The following is a 25936-nucleotide window of genomic DNA, read 5'->3' as shown; positions in this document are numbered from 1 at the left end:
TACTATAAATACTTTGAGCAAAGCATAATTGAGATATTTTCTCCTATTCACTTGAATGTGTACAGTGCCTTTGTGTTTTATCCCATGAACTCCAGAGGAGGTGCAATTTCTTGATGCTATTGACCTATATTTTTTAGTTCACAGCTGTTTCCTGGTATAGTGTCTGAGCTCTGGAATAAAACAGGGATCAGGATGCCTTCTCCTTTGTACCATATTTTTGTTTATTTTTCTCCTGAAGTATGGTTAACTGATAAAATCAACCGTGAGGTTACCTTGTACTTTAGGACCAAGGTCTTTCAGTTCGAGGCCTTAAAGGGCTAGTCAGTTCAGTTCAGTGGCTCAGTCATGTCCCACTCTTTGCAACCCCATGGACCGCAGCATGCCAGGCCTCCCTGTCCACCACCAACTCCCGGAGTTTACCCAAACTCATGTCCATTGAGTCGGTGATGACATCCAGCCATCTCATCCTCTGTCGTCCCCTTCTCCTCCTGCTCTCAATCTTTCCCAGCATCAGGGTCTTTTCCAGTGAGTCAGCTCTTTGCATCAGGTGGCCAAAGTATTGGAGTTTCAGCTTCAACATCAGTCCTTCTAATGACACTCAGGACTGATCTCCAATCCCCTAGTTATTGATGATTAAGTGCTAAGTGGTAAAGAATATGCCTGTGAGTACGATCCTTGAGTCAGGAAGATCCCCTGGAGCAGGAAATGCAACCCACTCCAGTATTGTTGCCTGGAGAATCCCATGGACAGAGGAGCCTGCCAGGTTACAAGTCCATAAGGTCACAGAGTTGGATGTGACTGGAGTGACTTAGCACACATTAGTACAAACTCCTTTTTGTCTTTGAGTGGAAAATATATGGGCTTTTAACTGTTACTAGTTAAAATTAGGTTTGAAATTAGTGTTTGTGTGTGTTTAGTCAGTCATGTCCAACTCTTTGCAACCCCGTGGATTGTGGCCTTTGGGGCTCTTCTGCTCAAGGAATTCTCAAGGTAAAAATACTGCAGTGGGTTGCTGTTTCCTACTCTATGGTCTTCCTGACCCAGGGATAAAACCCCTGTCTCTTGTGTCTCCTGCAGCTCATAAAAATTCATCAAATTTATGAGTTCATTCTTTGTGCCAGTTCCATGCTAGGCACTTTCTGTATATTTTTTTTATAATCTCATAAAAGTTCTTTGAGTACTTATTGTTTCTACTGCTTTTTTCCTGTGAGAAAAATCATGCCCAGAGAATTTGGTTGTTGTTTTAGGATCAATCACTGGTAGAGCTGTGATTTGCACTTTAGGCTTTGAAAGTTAAATCTATTCTTTCCACCATAGTAGTGATTCCAAGACCAGCAGTATCAGCATCTCCTGGGACCTTGCTAGAAATGAGTTCTTAGGTCTGGCCCCAGATCTAGGTTGTGACTAGGGCAGCAATCTTAACGTATCCTCCAGATAGTGCAAGCTAAAGTCTGAGAACTATTGCACAAACACAAAAATGTGAACAATTTGTTCTAGCTAGGTGGATGACTGGATGAGTTAAATGACTTTCATTTTAGGGAAATATGTAATATTTATCAATTTTTCAGTTGCAGTTTTTCCTCAAAACATAAAACTCTGTCGTATCTATTTTTATAGTCCTTTATTTTAATTTTTAAATCAAATGTAATTTTGACTATCTTATAACCATATCCCCCTTTTCAAGCAGCCAACATTATTTCAATGTATTTCTGAAATTTATTTATTGCTATGGCTTGACTTATCTTTATTTTAGATCTGACAATGTTAAAATTTTCTCTTTATTAGTCTGTTATGAGTCTTCATGCTTTGGGGTTTGGTTTTAATGACTATAACCTTGTTCGAAATGCAATTAATTGTATTCTTTCTGCCACCTTGGTAAACACAAACAGGTACCTCACTTTGTTCTTATCCCTCAGGAATCATGGGGCTAAATCATCTTGTTTTATTAATTTAACAAATATTTATAAAACAAGTAGCATGAACCAGGAAGCTTTAAGTGCTTATCATTAATAATAATATGTTGGTTATTTTTTTAAGAAGAGTGTAAATAGTCAGCATCTATAAATAATCTGTAGCAGAATACTTATTATCTTTGTGAGTATTGTATCATTTCTTATACTTTCTGTATTTTGTGTTGTTCTGTAGAGACCTTAGTTAATTTTCAAAGGCTATTTACCTAGAATTCCTGACTCATTTTCCATGTCTCTTTAAAAGCAATACCAAGATTTATTAAATGTTTACCATGTCTCAGGCCAGGACTCTATTTTCCATTTATTACCATATGAATTTAGGTATTAAGATTACCCCAAATTTAAAAATCAAGTGACTGAGAGACAGAGGGTGGAACAACATCAAAGAACTAGTAAGAGGGAGAGTCAGGATCTGAAACAGACTAATAGTGCATCACCTTTTAAAACATCCATAACTTCTATTACATCTTAAAGCCCTGCTTAAATCATTCTTTTTCATACGTTCTATTAAAGCAAAGTTTTCACACATTTTTCTTTGACTGTTGTTCTTTGTCATTTCAAATCAAAAATTTAAAAAAAAATCCTCTGATATGTAAAATTCTGTAAACCAAGCACTGGAGCCTATAGCCTTATAGTGCACATTGCTTGTCATAGAGCAGAGGTTTAATGAGTGATGAATAAATTAAAAGAATAATTTTGGCCACAACTTTTTATTTAGCATTTTATCGTGTTTGTATTAATGACTGCTGCTAAATCACTTCAGCTGTGTCCAACTCTGTGTGACCCCATAGACGGCAGCCCACCAAGCTCCCCCATCCCTGGGATTCTCCAGGCAAGAACACTGGAGTGGGTTGCCATTTCCTTCTCCAGTGCATGAAAGTGAAAAGTGAAAGGGAAGTCGCTCAGTGGTGTCCGACTCTTAGCGACCCCATGGACTGCAGCCTACCAGGCTCCTCCGTCTATGGGATTTTCCAGGCAAGAGTACTGGAGTGGGGTGCCTTTGCCATCTCCAGTATTAATGACTACATAACTAAATATCCACAGTAAGTACTTACTGTAATGTTGAGGATGTCAACATTTGACTGTGTGTGTGTGTGTGTGTGTGTGTGCGTGTGCATGCACGCATGTGTGTGTGTGAGTGCATATGTGCACATGTGCTCAGTTGTGTTAGCCTCTGTGACCCCTATCCCTGGAATTTTCCAGGCAAGAATACTGGAGTGGATTGCCATTTCCTTCTCCAGGGATCTTCACAACCGAGGGATTTTATCTAGGTCCCTTGAGTTTCCTGCATTGGCAAGCAGATTCTTTACCACTGAGCCTTCTGGGAAGCCCAACATTTGAAGTAATTTTTTTCAAATTATGAATTTAAGTTAAGGAAAAATTGACATGACATATGAAAAATATTTATCTTATTGTTTTACTTCTTTCAGTTTCAGCTTCTAAACTTGCCTTTCCTTCATTTGTTCCTTTCTTCTTTCTGTTCTTTTATTCTTTCTATCGAAAGAGAGACCTCTATTTAGATATATCCAAAGGAAATCACTTCCCACAATAGAATTGTTCCCCAGGAGAATTGCCCTGTGGTTAGGACATAGGATTTGAGTCAAATTTACTATCTGGGTCTTCAACTACGCTTCACTCCTAGAGCGCTATTAACCACAGGGACACATTGACATAAAAGGTGGTAAGCCTGCTGAGAGGCCAGAAGTGAAACAGGTCAAACAAAATAATTTTTGGATACTTTCCTCTTCCAAAAATCTGTTATGAGATTCAGAATTGACCTTCAGTGCATTTTACTTGTCAGTTGACCCAGAGAACCAGGGTTTCAACTTCATGACATTCATATCCCAAACAAATCATAATCCCAGACTCCTCTCCTTGAGTCTTGTTCTATTTTTTAAGAATTTGGCAGGCACTTCCAAACATGGAATCATGAATGAAAAGTTGAAATTACACTAAGGAATCATATATATTTTAGTTGATATTAAATATGTAGTAATTAAGAAAATAAAATGTGTGGTGCTTAAAAAGTGAAAAAAAATATAACCTATACCACATCAGATAGCCTAATGTTTAATGCTGTGTGCATTTACATTCACTAACTGGATCAAATTTTTATTTCTGCTTTCTATTGTTCTAAGAAAACAGTAAATAAAAGACTAATGTTTGCCTGAATCATCTTTAAACCATGATGAGCAATGAGAAAGGATTAACATCTAGGAAGATAAATTTTTAAATTAGAGATAATCCTGATAAGGGGAAGAAATATTCAGATGCAAGCTAATTCCATTCATTATGAAGATGTGGCAGTTTACTGAGGGAAAACAAACAAATATTAAGTTTATAACGAGCTCACTTGGTAAGGTAAATTCTGAGTCATCAAAGGGATAAAAGACTTGATGTTCTTGGAAAGGCCTAGTTTTAGAACCCAAGTTGGCTCCTATTCCCTTTCAGCATACTCCCACATGTGCATAGTTATAGAACTGTCAGTTAGTCTACCCAGCTGCCTTAGCACAGGTTCCATTCTGAGTAGAATCCAACTTTGAACTCAGAATGTCAAAACCTGAGGACTAATAGGAACTGGCTTAGAACTTAGGTTTTCAAACATTGTTGCTTAGAACCTCTGGATTCAGGGATGCTGGGTGTGAGCCTGGAGGGGAGACTAAGCAAGCATTTCTACTCCTCTACTTTATCAAGAGTAGCTACATTTTATATGTTGAGCTCCTGTAAAGGCAGTGCAGTGTAATGCCTAAGAATGCTTAACAAGGTAGATACTACGGTCGAGTGCTTCAGTCTAAATGCTTGCTAAACGTTATTTACATGATCTTCGACAAGTAACTTACCTTTGTCTCTCAGTTTCTCAGGTCTGTTTAATGATCATAGTAGTTGATATTAAATATGAATTTACCCATATGGTTAGGTTAGTGCTGGGAGCATAATAGACACTTAGTAAACCGCTAACTGAACAAAGAGTTCTGCTAAAATGAAACAAACAAGAAAGTAAACACTTGGAGCCATTATTTTAAAATAGTTATGAAAACTAAGGGTTAAGGAGTACAAGGGCACCTGTCCTACTTCTGTTATTTCTTTTCTAAAACTATTCTACACCGTACTCTTTAATATCATATTAGGGAAACCCCTAAAATAATGCATGTTGATTTTAATTTATAATCCTTGTTTTGCTGAAGATTCATAAAACATGTAGTACATTGTGTTTATGTATTAATGTTTTTGAATGATTTAGGTCGGAAAAAGGTAGAGCAGACACTCTTTTAATTTGCTTTTTATAAAATCTGTCACTGATATATAGGTGGATCAAGGTTTGGCAGAGGCTTTTAAGGATGACCATGATAATACTGTTGATAATAATCTCTGGAAGTAATGGTCAGAGGAACTAGGATTATATGGAAAGAGAAAAGAGAGTAGAGATCTAATATTGAACATATATTTAAGGACATACATACAAACAATATGATAAATAGTTTTTACTTTTCTCAAATTCAGAATACATACAGGAATAAACAAGCATTCAGTTAAACCACGTTCAACAAATGTCTGTCACTTCCAGCTATGCCGGTAGGTAGCAGGAGATAAAAGGTTAGTCTCAGAGGAATATGTAGTCTGTCAAATGAAATATTCAGTTTTGGTAGAGTAGAGCAACTTCAAAATGATTACTTAAAATAGAGTTGATTAGTGTCAGAAAATAAAGAATTGCCTTAAAAATAAAATGGAGGAATGCTGAAAGGGCACAGGAGACAATCTGAAAAAGCTCTCAGTGGCCAAAGTTGGAAAACTTTGAAAGAGAATAAATCTAAGCCAAAGAATAAATATTCATGAGTTCATACTTACACAAATACATACCTCAATAAGTAATTGAATGAGGATGTTGGGGAAACCACTCTTCCTTATAAGAGAATATCAATTATAAATGTAGAAGGAATGAAAGAAATTGGAAATTGACTTTAGAACAGGATAACAACTGCTGCAGGCAAGATCCATCAACAGAGGGTAAAGTCAGTGGGTAAAATTTTAAGGTAAAATAGTATATTTCCAAATAAATTTTAGGAGCATAAATATTTAAATAATTATTACTTAGAAGGGATAATGTAGTTATTTTACAGTGAAGAATTACTTGGCAGATAGCATCTTAATCAAATGATCAAAATTAATGACATTAGCTGTAAGACATATGAATGTCATGTACTTTCTGAAATGATTGGAGGAGACAAACTTCCACAGTATTCCTCCTCCTAACTCCTTTACCTCAGTCTAATCATGAGAAAAACATAAGACAAACCTAAATTGAGGGATATTTTACTGATTAGCTTTACTTTAAATGTCAGGGTCTTAAAAGGACATACTGTTGTTCAGTCGCTTAGTTGTGCCAACTCTTTGTGAATCAAGGAATGCAGCATGCCAGGCTTCCCTGTCCATCACTATCTCCTGGAGTTTGCTCAGACTCATGTCCATTGACCTGATGATGCCATTCAAATACCTCATCCTCTGTTGTCCCCTTCTCCTGCCTTCAATCTTTCCCAATATCAGGGACTTTTCCATTGAGTCAGCTCTTCACATCAGGTGGCCAAAGTATTGGAGCTTCAGCATCAGTCCTTCCAATGAATATTCAGGGTTGATTTCATTTAGGACTGACTGGCTTGATTTCTTTAGAGTCCAAGGGACTCTCAAGAGTCTTCTCCAACACCACAGTTCAGTTCAGTTCAATCACTTAGTCGTGTCTGACCCTTTGCAACACCATGGACTGCAGCACGCCAGGCCTCCCTGTCCATCACCAACTCCCAGAATTTACTCAAACTCATGCCCATTGAGTCAGTGATGCCATTCAACCATTTCATCCTCTGTCATGCCCTTCTTCTTGCCTTCAATCTTTCCCAGCATCAGGGTCTTTTCCAATGAGCCAGTTCTTTGCATCAGGTAGCCAAAGTATTGGAATTTCAGCTTCAGCATCAGTCCTTCCAATGAACACCCAGGACTGAACTCCTTTAGGATGGACTGATTGGATCTCCTTGCTGTGCAAGGCACTCTCAAGAGTCTTCTCAAACACCACAGGTCAAAAGCATTGGATAGTTACATCCATACATGACTACTGGAGAAACCGTAGATTTGACTAGACAGACCTTGGTCAGTGAAGTGATGTTCTACACCACATAGGTTTGTCTTAGCTTTTCTTCCAAGGAGCAGGTGTTTTTTAATTTCATGGCTGCAGTCATCATCTGCAGTGATTTTGGAGTCCAGGAAAATAAAGTCTGCCACTGTTTCCACTGTTTCCCCATCTCTTTGCCATGAAGTGATGGGACTGGATGCCATGATCTTCATTTTTTGAATGTTGAGTTTTAAGCCAGCTTTTCCCCTCTCCAATTTCACTTTCATCAAGAGGCTCTTTAGTTCCTCTTCACTTTCTACCAGAAGGGTGGTGTCATCTGCATATTTAGGGTTATTGATATTTCTCCTGGCAGTCTTGATTCCAGCTTGTGATTCATCCAGCCTGGCATTTCTCATGATGAACTCTGCATAGAAGTTAAATAAGCAGGGTGACAGTATACAACTTTGACGTACACCTTTCACAATTTGAAATCAGTCTGTTGTTCCATGTCTGGTTTAGCTGTTGCTTCTTGACTTGCACACGTTTCTTAGGAGGCAGGTAAGGTGGTCTTGTATTCCCATCTCCTTAAGAGTTTTCCACAGTTTGTTGTGATCCACACAGTCAAAGGCTTTAGCATAGTCAATGAAGCAGAAGTAGATGTTTCTCTGAAATTCCCATGCTTTTTATATGATCCAACAGATATTGGCAACTTGAGCTCTGGTTCCTCTGCCTTTTTAAAATACAACTTGTATATTTGGAAGTTCTCAGTTCATGCATTGCTGAAGCCTAAATGTTAGAATGTTTTTGGAGCTCTCTCGTTTCTCTCTTTGCTTTCTTTCAGAACTATTAGTACTAATCAGCTATCATAGATTAGACTAAGGAGGTACTATAACCAAATGCAACATGATCTCCTGGATTAGATCCTGAAACAGAAAAGGAGCATTAGTGGAAAATCTGGTGAAATTCAAGTAGAGCCTCTAGTTTAGCTAGTTGTATTGCCACCGATGTTAATTTCTTAGTTTTGATAACTGTAAAATGGCTATGTAAGATGTTAACATAAAGGGTGAACTCTAAAATTATCTTAAAGAGTTGAAAAATAAAGCTGATTCTTTAAAAATTCTGAGATTTCTTAGATATAGTTCTGAAACAAAGCAAAGGGAGAAACTAGAGAGCTACCAAAAAGTTCTAACCTTGTGATTTTGTAATTTTCTGGATACTTTTTCAGATTCTTAAAATGTCCTTCAGAAATGTACTTTTATATATCACCCTCTTCACTTACTGCGTGTTGTTTAGAGTCATTTACTTTGTACAGTTGACCCTTGAACACTGAAGGCTTTGAGGTGCCAACCCCAGCACAGCTGAAAATCCTCAAGACAGCTTTTCAGTTGGCCCTCCATATCCAGGGTTCCACATCTTCAAATTCAACCAACTATGGCAATGGCATCCCACTCCAGTACTCTTGCCTGGAAAATCCCATGGATGGAGGAGCCTGGTAGGCTGCAGTCCATGGGGTTGTGAAGAGTCGGGCACGACTGAGCGACTTCACATTCACTTTTCACTTTCATGCACTGGAGAAGGAAACGGCAACCCACTCCAGTATTCTTGCCTGGAGAATCCCAGGGACAGAGGAGCCTAGTGGGCTGCTGTCTATGGGGTCGTACCTGGTGGGCTGCTGTCTATGGGGTCGCACAGAGTCGGACACGACTGAAGCAACTTAGCAGCAGCATGGCTTGCATAGTACTTGGTGTGTATTTATTGAAAAAAAAAAGTTCACATGTAAGTGGACCTGCATAGTTCAAACCCATTGTTGTTCAAGGGTCTTGTTGTTGTTTAGTCACTAAGTTGTGTTTGACTCTTTGCCATCTCATAGACTGTAGCCCACCAGGCTCCTCTGTCCATAGAATTTTCCAGGCAGGAGTACTGGAGTGGGTTGCCATTCCCTTCTCCAGAGGGTCTTCCCAACCCAAGGATCAAAGCCGCATCTCCTGCTTGACAGGTGGTTCAACTGTATATAAAATGGGTCTATGAAAGGTGGACAAGGAGACTTTCTGTAGTATAGAATTAAGTAGTAGTCATTACTAAAAGCTCCTTTCAGAATATATTTCACAATGCCAAGGTAACTTTCTACCTTCATTTAACATATGAAACTTTGGAAACTTTCAAATAATAAAGGACCATTCCCAACTGGGGCATAGAATTTCTCAGAACTTGAATATGGAATAGATGTTAAAAGACATGAATGTGGAAACAAAAATTTTTTTTCTAAGAAATTGCCCAGAATTTCCTTTTCACAAAGGTTTAAATTCTACCTCTCTACATTTGAAAGAGATGTCTTTGGGCCAGCTTTGTATTTGGGCATTTTTTGTGCCTGCAATTATCAGACAACATACAATCTTACACATAAATCATTGCTGCTGCAATTAGCTCATTTACCACTTCTACCCTGGCGACAGAGGAAGCAGTCCCTCCGAAAGCAGCTGGGATGGAATTGCTAGAAGGGCAGTCTGTCCAGTTTGATGAACAGTCATGTCCTCCTCCCTCTGCCAGGTGTGTCTTCTTTACCAAGGGGTAGGGGAGGGGCAGGGGCTGCTACCTTTTAAAATAAAAGACCCACTAAATTGTGAGAATTGACTTGTGGTTTAGTCGCTAAGTCATGTCTTACTCTTTTTGCGAACCCATGAACTATATAGCCTGCCAGGTTCCTGTGTCCATGGAATTTTCCTGGCAAGAATACTGGCTGCTGCTGCTGCTGCTAAGTCGCTTCAGTCGTGTCTGACTCTGTGCGACCCCATAGACACAGCCCACCAGGCTCCTCTGTCCCTGGGATTCTCCAGGCAAGAATATTGGAGTGGGTTGCTATTTCCTACTACAGGGGATCTTCCTAAGCCAAGGATCAAACCCGTCTCCTACCATGCAGGCAGATTCTTACCATAGAGCCACCTGAGAATTTATTACATTGGATCTAAAAAGAGGAAGATAATTGCCCTGAGTTACTTGCACGGCTTAATTTGGGGTTTATTTTAGCCTCCCGTAAGCTCTTTAAACTCTGCATTGTGACACTAACTGAAGTAAAAAGAAAACTGTCCAGACAACTTCAAAGCAACTTCTTTCCATGCACACAGAAGTCAAGAACACAAACAGCAAATGTTTTGCTCTCAGTCAAGCAGAGGAGTTATAAACAAATCTGTTCAACTCATTTGCTGTTTGTGTTCTTGTTGTTTATATGAGTGCCCCAATTAAACCTTCACTGTTTACACTCTCATATTTTTCCCCATGTAATTTTTTACTCATCTGAGGCATAATTGTATTATAGCAGTCTGAAGTGCTAATTTGTTTCTTTTCTCTATTACAAAATGTATTTCTTCCATAGCACTCCGACTTTTAAGGGAATTCATTAGAAAAACATTAAGAAATATGGTATACAAGACATGAGTTGGTAAATTAAGATGAAAATACACCATATCACACATATGAATGTTAATGGAAACTAATTGTTCACTTGTTATGACCTATAGCCTTTTGAAATGTGTAGTTTCTGAGTTGTTCTGGAATGTGAAGTCAAGTGGGCCTTAGAAAGCATCACTACGAACAAAGCTAGTGGAGGTGATGGAATTCCAGTTGAGCTGTTTCAAATCCTGAAAGATGATGCTGTGAAAGTGCTTCACTCAATATGCCAGCAAATTTGGAAAACTCAGCAGTGGCCATAGGACTAGAAAAAGTCAGTTTTCATTCCAATCCCAAAGAAAGGCAATACCAAAGAATGATCAAACTACTGCGCAATTGTACTCATATCACACACTAATAAAGTAATGCTCAAAATTCTCCAAGCCAGGCTCCAGTAATACGTGAACCGTGGACTCCCAGATGTTCAAGCTGGTTTTAGAAAAGGCAGAGGAACCAGAGATCAAATTGCCAACATCTGCTGGATCATGGAAAAAGCAAGAGAGTTCCAGAAAAACAAACATCTATTTCTGCTTTATTGACTATGCCAAAGCCTTTGACTGTGTGGATCATAATAAACTGTGGACAATTCTGAAAGAGATGGGAATACCAGACCACCTAACCTGCCTCTTGAGAAACCTATATGCAGGTCAGGAAGCAACAGTTGGAACTGGACATGGAACAACAGACTGGTTCCAAATAGGAAAAGGAGTACATCAAGGCTGTATATTGTCACCCTGCTTATTTAACTTCTATGCAGAGTACATCATGAGAAATGCGGGGCTGGAAGAAGCACAAGCTGGAATCAAGATTGTCAGGAGAAATATCAATCACCTCAGATATGCAGATGACACCACCCTTATGGCAGAAGGTGAAGAGGAACTAAAAAGCCTCTTGATGAAAGTGAAATAAGAGAGTGAAAAAGTTGGCTTAAAGCTCAACATTCAGAAAACGAAGATCATGGCGTCTGGTCCCATCACTTCATGGGGAATAGATAGGGAAACAGTGGAACATTTTCAGACTTTATTTTCTCCAAAATCACTGCAGATGGTGATTGCAGCCATGACATTAAAAGATGCTTACTCCTTGGAAGAAAAGTTATGACCAACCTAGATAGTATATTTAAGAGCAGAGACACTACTTTTCCAACAAAGATCCGTCTAGTCAAGGCTATGGTTTTTCCAGTGGTCATGTATGGATGTGAGAGTTGGACTGTGAAGAAAGCTGAGCGCCAAAGAATTGATGCTTTTGAACTGTGGTGTTGGAGAAGACTCTTGAGAGTCCCTTGGACTGCAAGGAGATCCAACCAGTCCATTCTGAAGGAGATTAGCCCTGGGATTTCTTTGAAGGGAATGATGCTGAAGCTGAAACTCCAATACTTTGGCCAGCTCATGTGAAGAGGTGACTCATTGGAAAAGACTCTGATGCTGGGAGGCATCTGATTTGGGGCAGGAGGAGAAGGGGACGACCAAGGATGAGATGGCTAGATGGCATCACTGACTCGATGGATGTGAGTCTGAGTGAACTCCGGGAGTTTGTGATGGACAAGGAGGCCTGGCGTGCTGTGATTCATGGAGTTGCAAAGAGTCGGACATGACTGAGTGACTGAACTGAGCTGAACTGAATCTGAAGCAATATTTCTTGGTTGTTCATTCTGATACTTATCCTATATTGAACTTTGTGGACCTTTGTTTATTTGATGGACATATAAAACATAGGTGATGGACTTGGCAAGTCAAATTTCATACGGATTCAATCCCACATGACAGATTCCTAGCACAAGGGGAGTTGAGTAACAGAATTCTGCTCTAGTATAGGTTGTTTCTCTGTAGAACTGAGCTTATGTACAATGGTATCATTGTGTCAATTGATTTACCCAAATGCATCTTAGAAAAATACTATTTGCAGAATTTAAATTGTATTAAAAGTTTCAATACAGCTGTAGCATAAGATCCAATATTTTATTTTGTCCATGATGACATAAAAGAAAAATTCAGCAGCTTTTTAGAATTATAGGGTCTGTAGTGTGATTTTCATTGTCTTTCTAGATTCAGCTTATTATTCCAGCAGAGATTTATGATCAATATTTAGGTGAGAAACTTTCTTTTAAATTATGTATATTAATGCAATGATTAGTGAAATTAATTTCACACCATTTCTTGCTTTCTTTGTATTAATCAAATATGATATCTGATTTAATTATGTCATCTGGGGATAGTATTATTACATTATACATGGAGGTTTTTGCTCTAAAATGTTTCTTTTCTACAAAAAGTGATAAAAGTGGCTTCTGCAGGACAAATTTACAGCACTTTGCTTTTTAAATTATTTTCTTATATGACTATGTTAAAAAAAAATTGGGGTCATTACAATAAACATTTTAACAAAAGTATAATAATATCCAGAATTAGACTGTACTAATGCTTGGTAAATTATATACATAACTCTTTGATTTTAGATATTTTAACATTACCAAGTTAGATTTTTTTAAGCATAATAATATAGATTTGAGAAATCACTAATGAGAATAAAGTTTTAATTTTTTATCCTATTAAAAAACATGTGTTTCCAGTATTTGCCAATTCTTCTGAGGTTCCAAAATGACAACCTGTTAGTTCCTACCATCTACTATACTTCTAAACCTTTCACATGTGTTCATGATTCAAAATTCAAAAGGGCTATTCATGTGTCTCTTACATTTTTGAGATAGCATAAAAGATAAATGATTATGAAAATAATTCATGAAAAATTATAATTTATAATCTTAACACCTTTTTAAAAGGTACATAACCTTCAGTCACACCCTAAGGGTCAATATGTTATAATTTTGTTTTACTTAAGCTTACAGAAACTCAGATAAAAATAACTAGGTTTTAAGTGTGGTTTCTTCTGTTTTCTAGTCTCAGAGAGGGAAATTTCTAGATTGGGTTTTTTCCCCCCTTCTCCTGGGAAATATACAACTCTCTATATTATGGCCATTAATGTTTAGTAATGAGTTAGTCCTCAAATACCAATAAGATGATGTGGGCTTGATGGAAGTTAAATGTCCCTAAATCCTATGAATTGATCTGCAGGAGCTGTTTTCCGCATGAGTGGTGGCTTCACCCAGGCAGACATCCGCAGAGCCGTGGAGGTCAGGGTGATGGAGGAGGAGTGGGCTTGGCGGCACATATGCACTCTATTCCTGACAGTGTCTTGCTTCAGCAAAGGGAAGTGAAGCGCGTATACCATGCTCAGTGGCATTTCCAAATGCAGCTCAGCTGGGGGCCCGGGCTTATTGCATCAATGGCACATACCGGGCAAAAAAGGAAATACATAATTTTGTCAAAGTAGTAGATCACAATCTACCAGTCCTTCCCTCCCCCTTCAAAATCATCACCCACACACACTAATAGCTCTAATAGATACAGACTTTATGCATATTTCAGTCACAGCAGTATTTCTAATGCATATGTGAAAGGGTCCTTAATTTATGTCTACCAACTGTGTGGTGCCCTTCTTTTGGGTAATGTCATCATCCTAATGGTGTTTCTATTATACTCAAAGGTAGCAAATGAGGCTTATTGCAAGAAGGTAATTGATTTTCACTGAGTGAAAATGTAAATAGCCATAAGAAATCCTATGAAAGATAAGCAGTTGAAAATTGCCAGAAAAAAAAGTGATTTGTATACATGACTTATTGGTCCAAGTATATAAAATGTTTCTTTTTTCAAGTCAATACCACAATAACTGTGTTTCACATCATTTTACTTTAAATTGAAGTAAAAATAGAAGAATTTCGATGATCTTGCTTTTACCAGTTTGGCTGTGTATATTATGAAAATTATCATCTAATATGGAAGGAAACTTCCTTTTGTCAGTGTGTCTTTGTAAAAGAAACCATGTGAATAAAATTTCTCTTTTGGATGTGTAAACCTGAACAATTCTTCTTTGGACTTTCTAGAGTGAAAAGTGCATAACATCCGTATCAATTATGTATTTTAAATATATTTATATGCTGAACTCTCATTGAAGTTTAGCATAAATGTCAGCCCCAAATTCAAGAAAAAAGCAAAGTTCAAAATGTATTTTATTGTTATAAAGAAGAATAGAAGCAAAATAGCATATCTGAGGCAATGAATTTGTTAAAGCTATATTTTTAATGTATAGTAAAAAGCTCATAAAATTATTTTTGGTTCTTCCACAAGTGAAATACAGACAATTATTTGCATCATCACTACTGTCTTCTGACTCTAAAATATACCTTTTCTGATAAGTGAAGAATCACTTATTTTAATCACAAAAATCTCCATTTTCAACTTATAATTTTTATAATGGTAATTAAGAAATAGACTATACCTTTTTCCCACTCCCCTGCCCCATCTTGCTTACAGTTTGAGAAGGACTTCTATTTCAGGATTGTAAAATGTATAATGAGAATGTTTTTGAATTCTTGCCTTAGGAGGTCACTTGGATTAAAAAGAAAGATATCATTTATATTGACCTTTGAGTTGGCAGATAGATGTAATAAATTTTATTTCTGCTGCTGCTGCTGCTGCTAAGTTGCTTCAGTCGTGTCCGACTCTGTGCGACCCCAGGGACGGCAGCCCACCAGGCTCCCCTGTCCGTGGGATTCTCCAGGCAAGAACACTGGAGTGGGTTGCCATTTCCTTCTCCAATGCATGAAAGTGAAAAGTAAAAGTGAAGTTGCTCAGTCGTGTCTGACTCTTAGTGACCCCATGGACTGCAGCCTACCCGGCTCCTCCGTCCATGGGATTTTCCAGGCAAGAGTACTGGACTGGGGTGCCATTGCCTTCTCTGTTTATTTCTGCTGGAGAATAGGAAATGGGACAGGAAGAGAATTCAAATTCCTTCCCATTGAGGGAAGTTTAGAGGAACAATTCTTTCCTTTCACTTTCAGCATTGTCAGATACAAAATCTTTAACGTCTGTTTTATTCTTCATAACGTATATGACTAGAGGCAGTCCTGACTTAGCCATCAGTCCAAACAGGGGGTAAGCTGAAAGCATGTTGACTTATTACACAGTGCCATGAACAAAATATACTCTTTAATATAAATTAATCCCCAACCAAGCCCTTTAGTTTGTTACAGTTTTAGATTCAGACAGGCAGGACTCCCTAGTGATACAGAGATTTCACTAATCACTTCCAGAACCTTGTGCAAAAATTCCATTCAATAGAAGACCCAAGCTCAAAATAAGAAATTTAACTTTGTGGGGAAAGCAAAACCTTATATGTTTATTTCATTAAGAAGAAAACATCAAATAGGCTTATCACAGTATGACTTGTAGTTTCTGTATTCCAAATTTTCTGTTTCACTTACAAATCCAGGTCTTTATTATGGTCTCTCTGAATTTTACTATCTCTAATGTATCTTGCTGTGAGTAAATAATGAAAATGGAAATGCTTTAAAGGCTACTAAAAATTAGTACACTCAGATATGAAATCACAGTAAAGATGGTGGGCCGGGCATCAGCCACTCTATTTAGCGTGTTTTATAGGGAGTGTGTAGTGAGGAGAACTATAAATGATACTGACAAATATGGGTCTGAACATTTCAAGAAGTCACTTATTCTGTTTCTAATGACCTTGAAACTTTTTTAGACCTATAGGACAAATGTAAAATTGGACCAATAGAAAAAGTATTTGGATAATACAAAAATATATTATTAAAACAATCTAATAGTTTTATGCATCTATATTTTAAAAAACTTGTTTTGGTTTCTGCCTGAGAAACTTTTAGGAACTAAAAGTTGGTTTTACAATTTTTATGTGTTGGAAAAGAGAGCTTTGTTATACATCATTCTGTCGTCCAAAATCTGAGATAATGAATGTTCTATTTTAAAGAATGTTTATCCTTTTTTATTGGTTTTTATACTAATTCCCTGCTTTGGACTGTAAGGGAGTAAACAATGGTGTCTCCCAGATATGCCATTCCATATCTCAGGCATACTCATGGGTGCGATTTTCTTTAAGATTGAGATGAGAATCCTGTTGGCAGTATGTAGCTACGGTTCAGTCCCGAATCCTGGAAACTTTAATTCAGGTGCATTGTGGGCACATACAATTTGAGTTCAAATGCTTTTAAGAAGTCATACCACTTTGTCGTTTGACACTAATTTTCAACCCAGTATGCTTTAACAATGACTGAAATTAGTTCCAAGTGAATTACAGCTAAGCTATTTTCTACCATCTACAAGAAATTTTTTATGCCAACTGAGTCAAGAGAGGTTTTGAAATTTCCTTTAGTGTGTGTTGGGGTATGGGGCTCATCACTGTAGACAATTGAGTGTCCCAATTGTACACATCATTGAGATGTCACTGCTTTTTTACTAGCGTTGTTCAACCCCAATGACATTCTTATTGATCAGAAGAAACACTCCTTGCAATCCTCTGCTTTCTTTCCAAGTCATCAACAAGTATTATTTCTGTGGAGCCCATGAAATAGACATTGACACGTTGGGAACTGGACTATGAAGCAAATAATTTCCTTCATGATAATAATGAATTACCATTAAATATGTCTTCTATCTGCCAAATTAGAAAAAGTGTTCTTTGGGAAGAAATATGTACCATAATTCAACCTTGTGTCCTTAACACAAGTTGGAGACTTGAATTTTTAGGAGAATCGGAGGCAGATTATTTAGGCAACATGACTATGATGAGATACAGTTTCTAGGCCTTACATGTGTTCTAATTCACTTCAGTTGTGTCTGATTCTGCAATCCTAAGGACTGTACATAGTCTGCCAGGCTCCTATGTCCATGAGATTCTCCAGGCAAGAATACTGGGGTAGATTGCCATGCCTTCTTCCTGGAGATCTTCTCAACCCAATATTGAGCCCGTGCCTCTTACGTCTCCTGCATTGACAGGCAGGTTGTTCACCACTAGTGCCACCTGGGAAGCCCTTCTAGGCGTAAATAAAATTAAATCTTAAACAAATGAGGGGTAGTTTTCATGGACTAATTTGAATATTTTGAATTTTCAAGTCATTTCTTTTAGTCTTTAAAATGAAAGGGATTCATAGTGGATAAAGACTTGATTTGCCCTCTGTGTTTCATAAAGGGTACAAATGGTGTTGGTTTAGTTAAAAGCATATAAAAGTAATTACATAGTGATAGAAAATATATGAAGTATGTAAGCTAATTTAAGGTACCCAAATCAAAGTGTAAGGATCGAAACAATAGTGAAATATATAGTACTATGTTGCTGTAGAAAAAATTCAAGGGCAGCTCATAGAGTTGCTGTGCTTCAAAGATTAAACATAATAAGATGAATATCAAGTGAATTAAGAAAGTTCGTCAAAATGGCTTTTTTCTTAAGGAATATTTTCCCCATCAAAAAGTCTCATAATCTGGTTAAAAATTCAACATTTATTTATGAAGATAGTCTTCCTTTAACATTTAAAATCTTCCATCATGTTAATTTACATGCTTTAAAACTACACCGATAAAGTGGTTGAAGTAAATAAATAAGTCATAAAAAAGCACATCAAAGTAGTTATGACGAGACAGCCAGATGGCAGAGAATTGCAGTACTTGCTGTAATTTTATCAAAATTACTATTGTCATGGCATGTTAGTTTTCATAAGAATTTGTACAGTCGCTGATCTCATACAGACAAATTAATTTCAGGTTCTCTCACGTGTAGTCACATAACAGCTATACTTGAGCACGCACAAAAGAAAATTAAATAATCATAGTCACATAAACTTGAAAAGCAGCACAATATCTGAAGTTTACTATTCCATAACGTCTTGGGATCAGTGATCATTTCTGTTATGTTAGACTCAAATTGATCTACAGCAGTACAGCTATTATGTAGTTTCTGCTATGTTTAGTCTTCATTATATAAAGGTACCATGTCATGTATTCTATTAGTGAAGAATTGTTATTAAGGCAGTAATGTTGTAATTCCTACATTTATGACTTTTCTTCAAGTTTCATTCTTTTATCTCTTTTATGTCTAAAGGGATAACAGAGCTTTTTATGCTTCCCTTTAAAGATAAATGCAGATATGTATGAATTCTCAGCAATTAATGAGCTTAAATGATATTTGAATTAAAAATGTTTATTGCAGGTTTCAAATGTTCTCCTTCTTTTCTTTGTCCTGGAATTAGGAAAAGAACGCCTGACACTGCACGTTATACAAATCTCTTCTGTTCATAGTCAACCAACACTTTCAATTGTAAAGGTCTCTTCCTAAAGTCATTTAAAACTTTTTTTTATTTTATTTTTTCCTGGTCCTTTTTTTCTAAAGTTATTTATTTTATTTTTGTTTTCTCATTTTATAGCCCAAGTTCTTTCTAGCATGCCCTGTTCCATTGTGTATCAGAGTTAGTGCATAATTGATACACACTAGGCCTCAGTATCTTCAACTATGATTTGGATGTTTACCTGCTTTATTTACTTCATAGATACTGGAGGTTGGGATGAGAACTTCATTACAGTAAGTCTTCATTTTTATGACCTTAAAATTGAAAGGATAACATTTTCACTAGTTGTTTCATTGATCTTAGACAACTCATTTGAGCAAATATAAAATATATTATCTGGAAAAATGGTAGCAGTCATAAATATATTAGGAAAAGTGTCATTAAATATTTAAATTCTTTATTCTTTTTTTCCACCAAAAATGTGCTCTATTCCACATTATAGGTTTGCCTCTAAAGGAAAGAGTTGCTTAACTCATGGAATTTTAGTTATCCATGCTCAAGTACTTTGTGGTCTTCAGTGTATATATAGCTTTTATTTCATAATAATATTAATAGTAATATATGTCTAGGAATTTCAAACGTGTAAAATTTATTTCTTGAAATAAATAAACTATAGGTTTGTTTTTCTTATGGAAAAAATGTTATTCATTTTAGAATGATCATGGCTTTGAAAAATTTGAGTTAGCACTTAATCTACTGCTTTCTCTCGGAGAAGGCAGGGGCAACCCACTCCAGTACTCTTGCCTGGAAAATCCCATGGACGGAGGGGCCTGGTAGGCTGCAGTCCATGGGGTCACTGGGAGTCGGACATAGCTGAGCGACTTCACGTTCGCTTTTCACTTTCATGCATTGGAGAGGGAAATAGCAACCCACTCCAGTATTCTTGCCTGGAGAATCCCAGGGACAGGGGAGCCTGGTGGGCTGCCATCTATGGGGTCGCACAGAGTCGGACACGACTGAAGCGACTTAGCAGCAGCAGCAGCAGCAGCAGCAGCAGCTATTGCTTTCTCTCAGTAGATGGGATAGGAGCTTAACATGTCTTTCTTTGGGGAGAGGTTCTAACAGGAGTGCTCATGGAAACAATGGTCTGTGTGTGTTCTACTGTAGTCTCAAAGGTTACTTTTCTCTTTAAGATCATGTTAATTCTCAAATGTTTTCATTGAAATTAGTATAGATAACATAGTTTATACTCAGAATTATGAAAATTTTACATATGGTAAAATGTAACTTAGTTATATTACTAAGTTATAGCTTTAAAAATTGTGTTATACTGGAAATTTATGACAAAGAAGTTAATGGGAATGGAGATAAACATATTCATTATGTAGCATTATTAATGCTAATAAAGGCATAGAAACAAGGTGTCTGATCATAGGGGCATTGCTAAGTAGATTACATTTCATCTGTGAAATATTATGAAATGTTGGACATTTTTTCCAAAGCGTTTTTAATACCATGGGAATTTGCTTATGCTATAATTTTAATTGATAATAATGAAATATAAAATGTATATACATATCATCTCAATATGTAAAAATAATCTAGAAATTATCATTTAAAAAAGACTGAATAAGAACTTGTGGTGAAAGTGTTTGTCTGGGGATTCTAGGGCTGTGCAGTTTCCTCAATGATTCCTTATATGTTTTCTGTGTTTTCCTAGTATTTTATAATGAACATGTTGTTTTTTTCTTTTTATAATGCAGGGAAAAAGGATAAGTGGAAAAAAGGGCACATAACACAAAATTTAAAATATGGCATGCTTTTCAATCCCACCATATAATTATTTTTATTTTTGAATTTTGTTATAGTACTTTTATGTTATAATATTTATTTTTACATATCTTTATTCTCTAAGATTTTGAGTGTGAGTTCAGGACCTATATCCTTTGTTCTTGACATAGAACTGTAGATAATAGTTGCTTAGTACATTTCTACTGAATGCATGTATGACATTCCATAAGGATACATATTTTTATATAGTTGAAATTCGTGTCCCTACTACTTCTGTTTTGCTTTTTTTACTTACTTTGATCATAATGCTTTTATATGACTTCACATAAACTTAAAATGATAAATTTTTAATGATATAGTACCCTATAGGATTAAAAATCATCCTAAATATGGATATTTAGGTTATTTCCCACTCTTGTTTCTATGAACAAAACTTCAGTGAATATTCTCATCCATTTACCTTTCTACTTTTCAAAAACTACTTCTTAAGGTGAACTCCTAGAGCACTCATTTTTATAATACTTGTTATGTTTTGCCCTATCCCATTACCTATCAGTGGGCTTATCAGAGGCACAGCGGTAAAGAATCCGTCTGCCAATATAGGACACCTTGGTTAGATTCCTGGATAGGGAAGATTACCTAGAATAGGAAATGGCAACCCGCTCCAATACTTGCCTGGAATATTTCGTGGACAGAGAATCCTGGCAGGCCATAGTCCATGGGGTCGCAAAAGAATTGGACACCACTTGGTGGGCTGCTGTCTATGGGGTCACACAGAGTTGACATGACTGAAGTGACTCAGCAGCAGCAGCCGTAGTGACTAAACAACAACAAATTACCTTTTGGTAATGGAACCAACAGTGGATGAGTTTATTGATTTCTTCCCCCGAATTTATCTAAATTGAACATTTTATTATTTTTTAAATTGAAATTGTAGTTGATTTATAATATTGTGCTAATTTCTGCTAAAATTGAGCATTTCAGATTTAGATCTCTTTGTTACATTTAATGGACATTTGAGAAAACTTAGGTTGCCTTAAGGTGCGTTTATTTGACTATAACTTCCCATGCATCAGTTTTCTAGTTGTTTTATTTATGTGAATAATCTATTTATATCCTGTACCCATTTGGAATTTTTGAAATTTTTAAAAATATATTTGAATACACTAATTATACATTCATTAATATGTTATTTGTGTGTTCTATTTGATGCAAATAATTTTTCTGACATGTGGTTGTCCTTTAATTTTGCTATTTTTCAATATACAAGAGTTAAAAAGCTGATATATTCTAATCCACTTATTTTTTTTCCCTCAGGTGATTATCTTATTGCTGAAAATGATCAGAATTTTCCAATAAATGCAATGACATTCTTGGTCAACACTGTATGAACATGGCTTGTTTATAAACTGATTATGTGTTACTAGCTTAGGTATTTAGGCTAATTGTTTTCCTCTTTGAATTTTCTCTTTCTGTGTGTCTCCTTTTTCTTCTGCCCTGCGCTTCCTTCTGCTCTTACTTTTCTTTCACTTATTGTCTTCCTTGCTGGTCCTTGTTCCACCGTAGCCTTTGATTTCCCACGATGAAATTGAGACAGCAGCCAATTACCATATTGCACTACTCTTCATATCCTACTGCGATCTGTTTGTTTAAATTCCTGAAAAATCTCAAGCCTTCATTTTAATCAGAAATCAATTCAAGTATTATACATATATGCATACACATGGGTATATGTGTTTATTTTATTTTGAAAAAAAAAAAATTCTAATGATAACTTCTTTGTCCATAATTATAAACTAAGACAGTGACTTGCCTTGCATCTGGACGCTGGACATGAAACTGAAGACTAGATTGCCGTCCTGTCATGCAATTACCTCCATTCTTGGGACCAAGTCTATTGTTTATGGATCTTGATCCTTCCTTAAAGTGGAGCCTTTGCTGTGTGGCACTGATGAGCTAATGCTACCTTTTGGATTCTCACATTCTGAGTAAGCTAAGGAGCCTTGAGAGCTTGTGATGGATGAGTGTTAAAATCTAAAATAGTCAGTGTTTGCCTTTTATAACATCATTGATCCAGTTTTTCATCTAGTCATTTTTGGGTCGCTCTCATGAGTCTAGCACTGGGCCAAACAAATATGTTTAGAAGAAAACATATTTCCTGCCCTTGAGGTACTTATAGTCTAATTTGGGAGATAAAATGTATATATACTTTGAAAAAGAATAAAAACTACACTAGATGAACCTGTTACTAGAGACTGCAGGCTGCAGATTTATATGCCTTAGAATTTAACATTAGGGGGAAAATCTAGAGTAAGTTTTGTGGTTTGAATTGTGTCCCAAAATGATATGTTCAATTTCTAACTTCCAGTACCTGTGAATGTGACTTTATTTGGAAATAATCATTGCAAATGTAATCAGGTTTAGATGAAAGTGGAAGTCACTCAGTCGTGTCCAACTCTTTGCGACCCCATGGACTGTAGCCTGCCAGGCTCCTCTGTCCATGAAATTCTCCAGATAAGAATACTGGAGTGGGTAGCCATTCCATTCTCCAGGGGATCTTCCCAACCCAGGGACTGAGCCTGCATCTCTTGCATTACAGGCAGATTTTTTATCATCTGAGCCACCAGGAAAGCCCAAGTTTGTCATAACTTGATTTGCATGGGCTGTTAGAGCCCAGTATGGCTGGTGTCCTTCTAGGAGGAGACGAGGCAGAGACACAAACATACAGAGATGGAAGCAGAGACTCAGATACCGGAGCTGCAGGTCAAGGAATGCCAGGTATTGCTGGCAAACTGTCAGATGCCAGGAAGTGACAAGAAAGGATTCTTCCCTATAAGTTTCAGAAGGAGAATGAGCCAGCTGACACTTTGATTTCAGACGTCTGGCCTCTCTAACTGTGAAATTTCTGTTGTTTTAAGCCACTCAAGAGATGGATATGAGATCGTGATCTAAATAAAAGGTGGGATTTGGATTGACAAATAAAGGGGGCTTCGTGGTGGGGGAAAACCTCACTAGCAAGGGTAGGAATTAAATATATGAGGAAAAGGCCCGAGTGATTGCCTCTTAGACTAGTGCAAGATAAACTGAATAGTAGAGTAGATCCAGGTGATGGAAGGCCTTCAGTAACATGGTGAAGAATTGATCCATTTTATTCTCTCACTCATACAGTCAATATTTACTAATTACTTACTGTACATCTAGTTTGTAACAGGGAGTTACTTAGGCTCCCAAATAGAAGGCTGTTGGAAAACTTTTTTTATGCTTTTATTTATATATTCACACCCCTGAGTTTTTAAAAATTGGTTATTTTTGATAGATAATACATTCACCTGTTCCAAAAATAAAAGTTTCAAATAGATATAGAATAATAAGTTTTCTATCACTGTCCCCTGCCTTCCCTATTGGGCCACGCCCATACCCACCAAAAACTAATCCTATAAATTACTGTGGATCTTTTCAGAGTTTTTTTTTTTTAATGCATAAACACAGAGAAATGTACATATATACCTCATTCCCTTTGCACAAGTGGTAATATTCCAAATACTGTTTGTACCTTGCTGCAATTATTTTACTTAATAATATGTTTGAGATTTTTCTGCATCAGTTAAAAAAATGTACTCCTTCAGTTTTTTGATGTGTACATTTTCATTATGTGGATGTACCACAATTTAGGTTCCTTTCATCTAGATTGTTTCTACCGTTGCTTTTAAAAACCACAAAAAATGAAGCATATGTTATTTGCTGCTTATATAAAATATTATTTTAATAACAATTTAGTAAGAAAAGAAAGGTTTTTTTAACCATCAACAAATAAGATAACTACTTAAAATACTTTTCTATTTTTTGCTAATCATTTTTTGTGCTTTTCATGTATATTTATATTGTACATGCCATGTTATTATGAGTACATGTATATGTTAATGAATAAATGCATATACACATTTTAGGGTACATATAAATTTTTTAAGTCATAGGACTATACAAACAATTTCTGGACTAGGGTATAATGTCCAAATTCTATGACATGACTATTCTGGTTCATCTCCCACTATTTCTTCTACACTCAGCTAGACAGAACAACTTAGAGAAAATTAACTTGCTCGGTTCAGTTCAGTTCAGTTCAGTCGCTCAGTCGTGTCCGACTCTGCAACCGCATGAATCTCAGCATGCCAGGCCTCCCTGTCTATCACCAACTCCTGGAGTTCACCCAAACTCATGTGTATCCAGTTGGTGATGCCAAGTAGTTCCTAAATTGTATGCATATTATAATCACTTAGGAGTCCTTTAAACATCTCAAAACCCAGGACCCCTCAGACAATTAAATCCGAATATATGGAGGTGGGACACAGGCATTGCTTTATTTATAGTTCCCCACTTTCAATTGTTCCCCAATGGTTTCAATTGCTGGTGAGTCTGGGCACCATTAACATAAGCCTTGATGTTTCAAGCCCGGGGGCCTTTGCATATGCTGCCCCTTCCACTGTCCTTGTCCACTGAATGAATTCCTGTTCTTCGTTAAAGGCCCAATTCCAATGCCCATCATATGATTTTGTATCTATCACTGCATTAAATATTATATGATGAAAAACATGGTAAACACAGTGATTTAGCCCAAATGCTTAAAGGCAACCTTAAAATCTGAGAATTAATGGAAAAAAAATACATTTCTCTCATGTCATCTGAAGGAAATGTAACACTTTTTTCTGACACTGGCTATTCTCCTTTTCACCATTGAACTGAGGAATTGAAAGGACCCACCATTTATTGAGCATGTTCCATGCCACACACTCATTGTCTCCTTTAATCATTATTGCCACTCCTTAAAGGAGGTATTATTATTCCCATTTTACAACCAAGGAAACTGAGGCTCATAGGTCTTTCAGCTAAAAAGTGACAGAGATGGGATTAAAATCTAACACTGCCGGGGTCCAGCCCAGGTGGATCCAGGGAATTCGAAGGTGGGGACAGCGTCGGAGTCTTTGGAAATAACTTACTTAATTACAGATAGAGAGGGATTAGAAGATTAGCAGAGAAAAAGAGGCTGAATAACGTGGTTCACATGGGATACCAATCACCACCTATGTAGGCTGCAGGCATCTTCCCGTTCTCCTGAAGGAGAGGAGGCACTGAGGCCCCCCCCCCCAAGTCCGATCTTAGAAGCCCAGGCAAAATTAATAGGTTTGGTGGGTACCCATGCACCAGATGGGAATTCAGCCAGAAAATAGTAGGAGAGAAAAAGGGGCTGAATAACTTGGTTTATGTGGGATACCAATAAAATTCCAAGACAAGGAATTTGCACCATCTACATTGGGCCACCAGTGCCACTTGAATATCGGAAGGTGCCCCTCCTTGGGCTCCTTCTCACGTGGGCTTGAAAACCGGGGCAAATAAGTAGACTTGGAGGGCACCCACGCTCCAGATGGGAATTCAGCCAGAAAAACGGGGAGCAGTAAAGAACGACATGAGGGAATCAGTCTTTCT

At 37.0% G+C, this 25936-nt stretch overlaps 1 protein-coding gene across 2 annotated transcripts in view; it reads left to right on the top strand.

The window, feature by feature from the left end:
- The window catches only part of DCDC1 (doublecortin domain containing 1), a 482101-nt gene that overhangs the window by 314310 nt on the left and 141855 nt on the right, over positions 1-25936 (top strand). The window contains exon 19 of one of the 2 annotated variants that reach the window (XM_069554648.1): positions 13584-14725. The exons of the other annotated variant lie outside the window; for it this stretch is intronic. Coding sequence (XP_069410749.1) covers positions 13584-13842 — 259 coding nt within the window. The 3' untranslated portion in view covers positions 13843-14725. Of the gene's footprint in view, positions 1-13583; positions 14726-25936 lie in introns of those variants that run through there. 2 annotated transcript variants of the gene reach the window in all.

This window comes from Ovis canadensis, chromosome 15 (assembly GCF_042477335.2).
Source record: "Ovis canadensis isolate MfBH-ARS-UI-01 breed Bighorn chromosome 15, ARS-UI_OviCan_v2, whole genome shotgun sequence".
Taxonomy (NCBI): Eukaryota; Metazoa; Chordata; class Mammalia; order Artiodactyla; family Bovidae; genus Ovis; species Ovis canadensis.
Note: the sequence above shows the minus strand (reverse complement) of the source record. Positions and strands in the feature narration are given on the sequence as shown.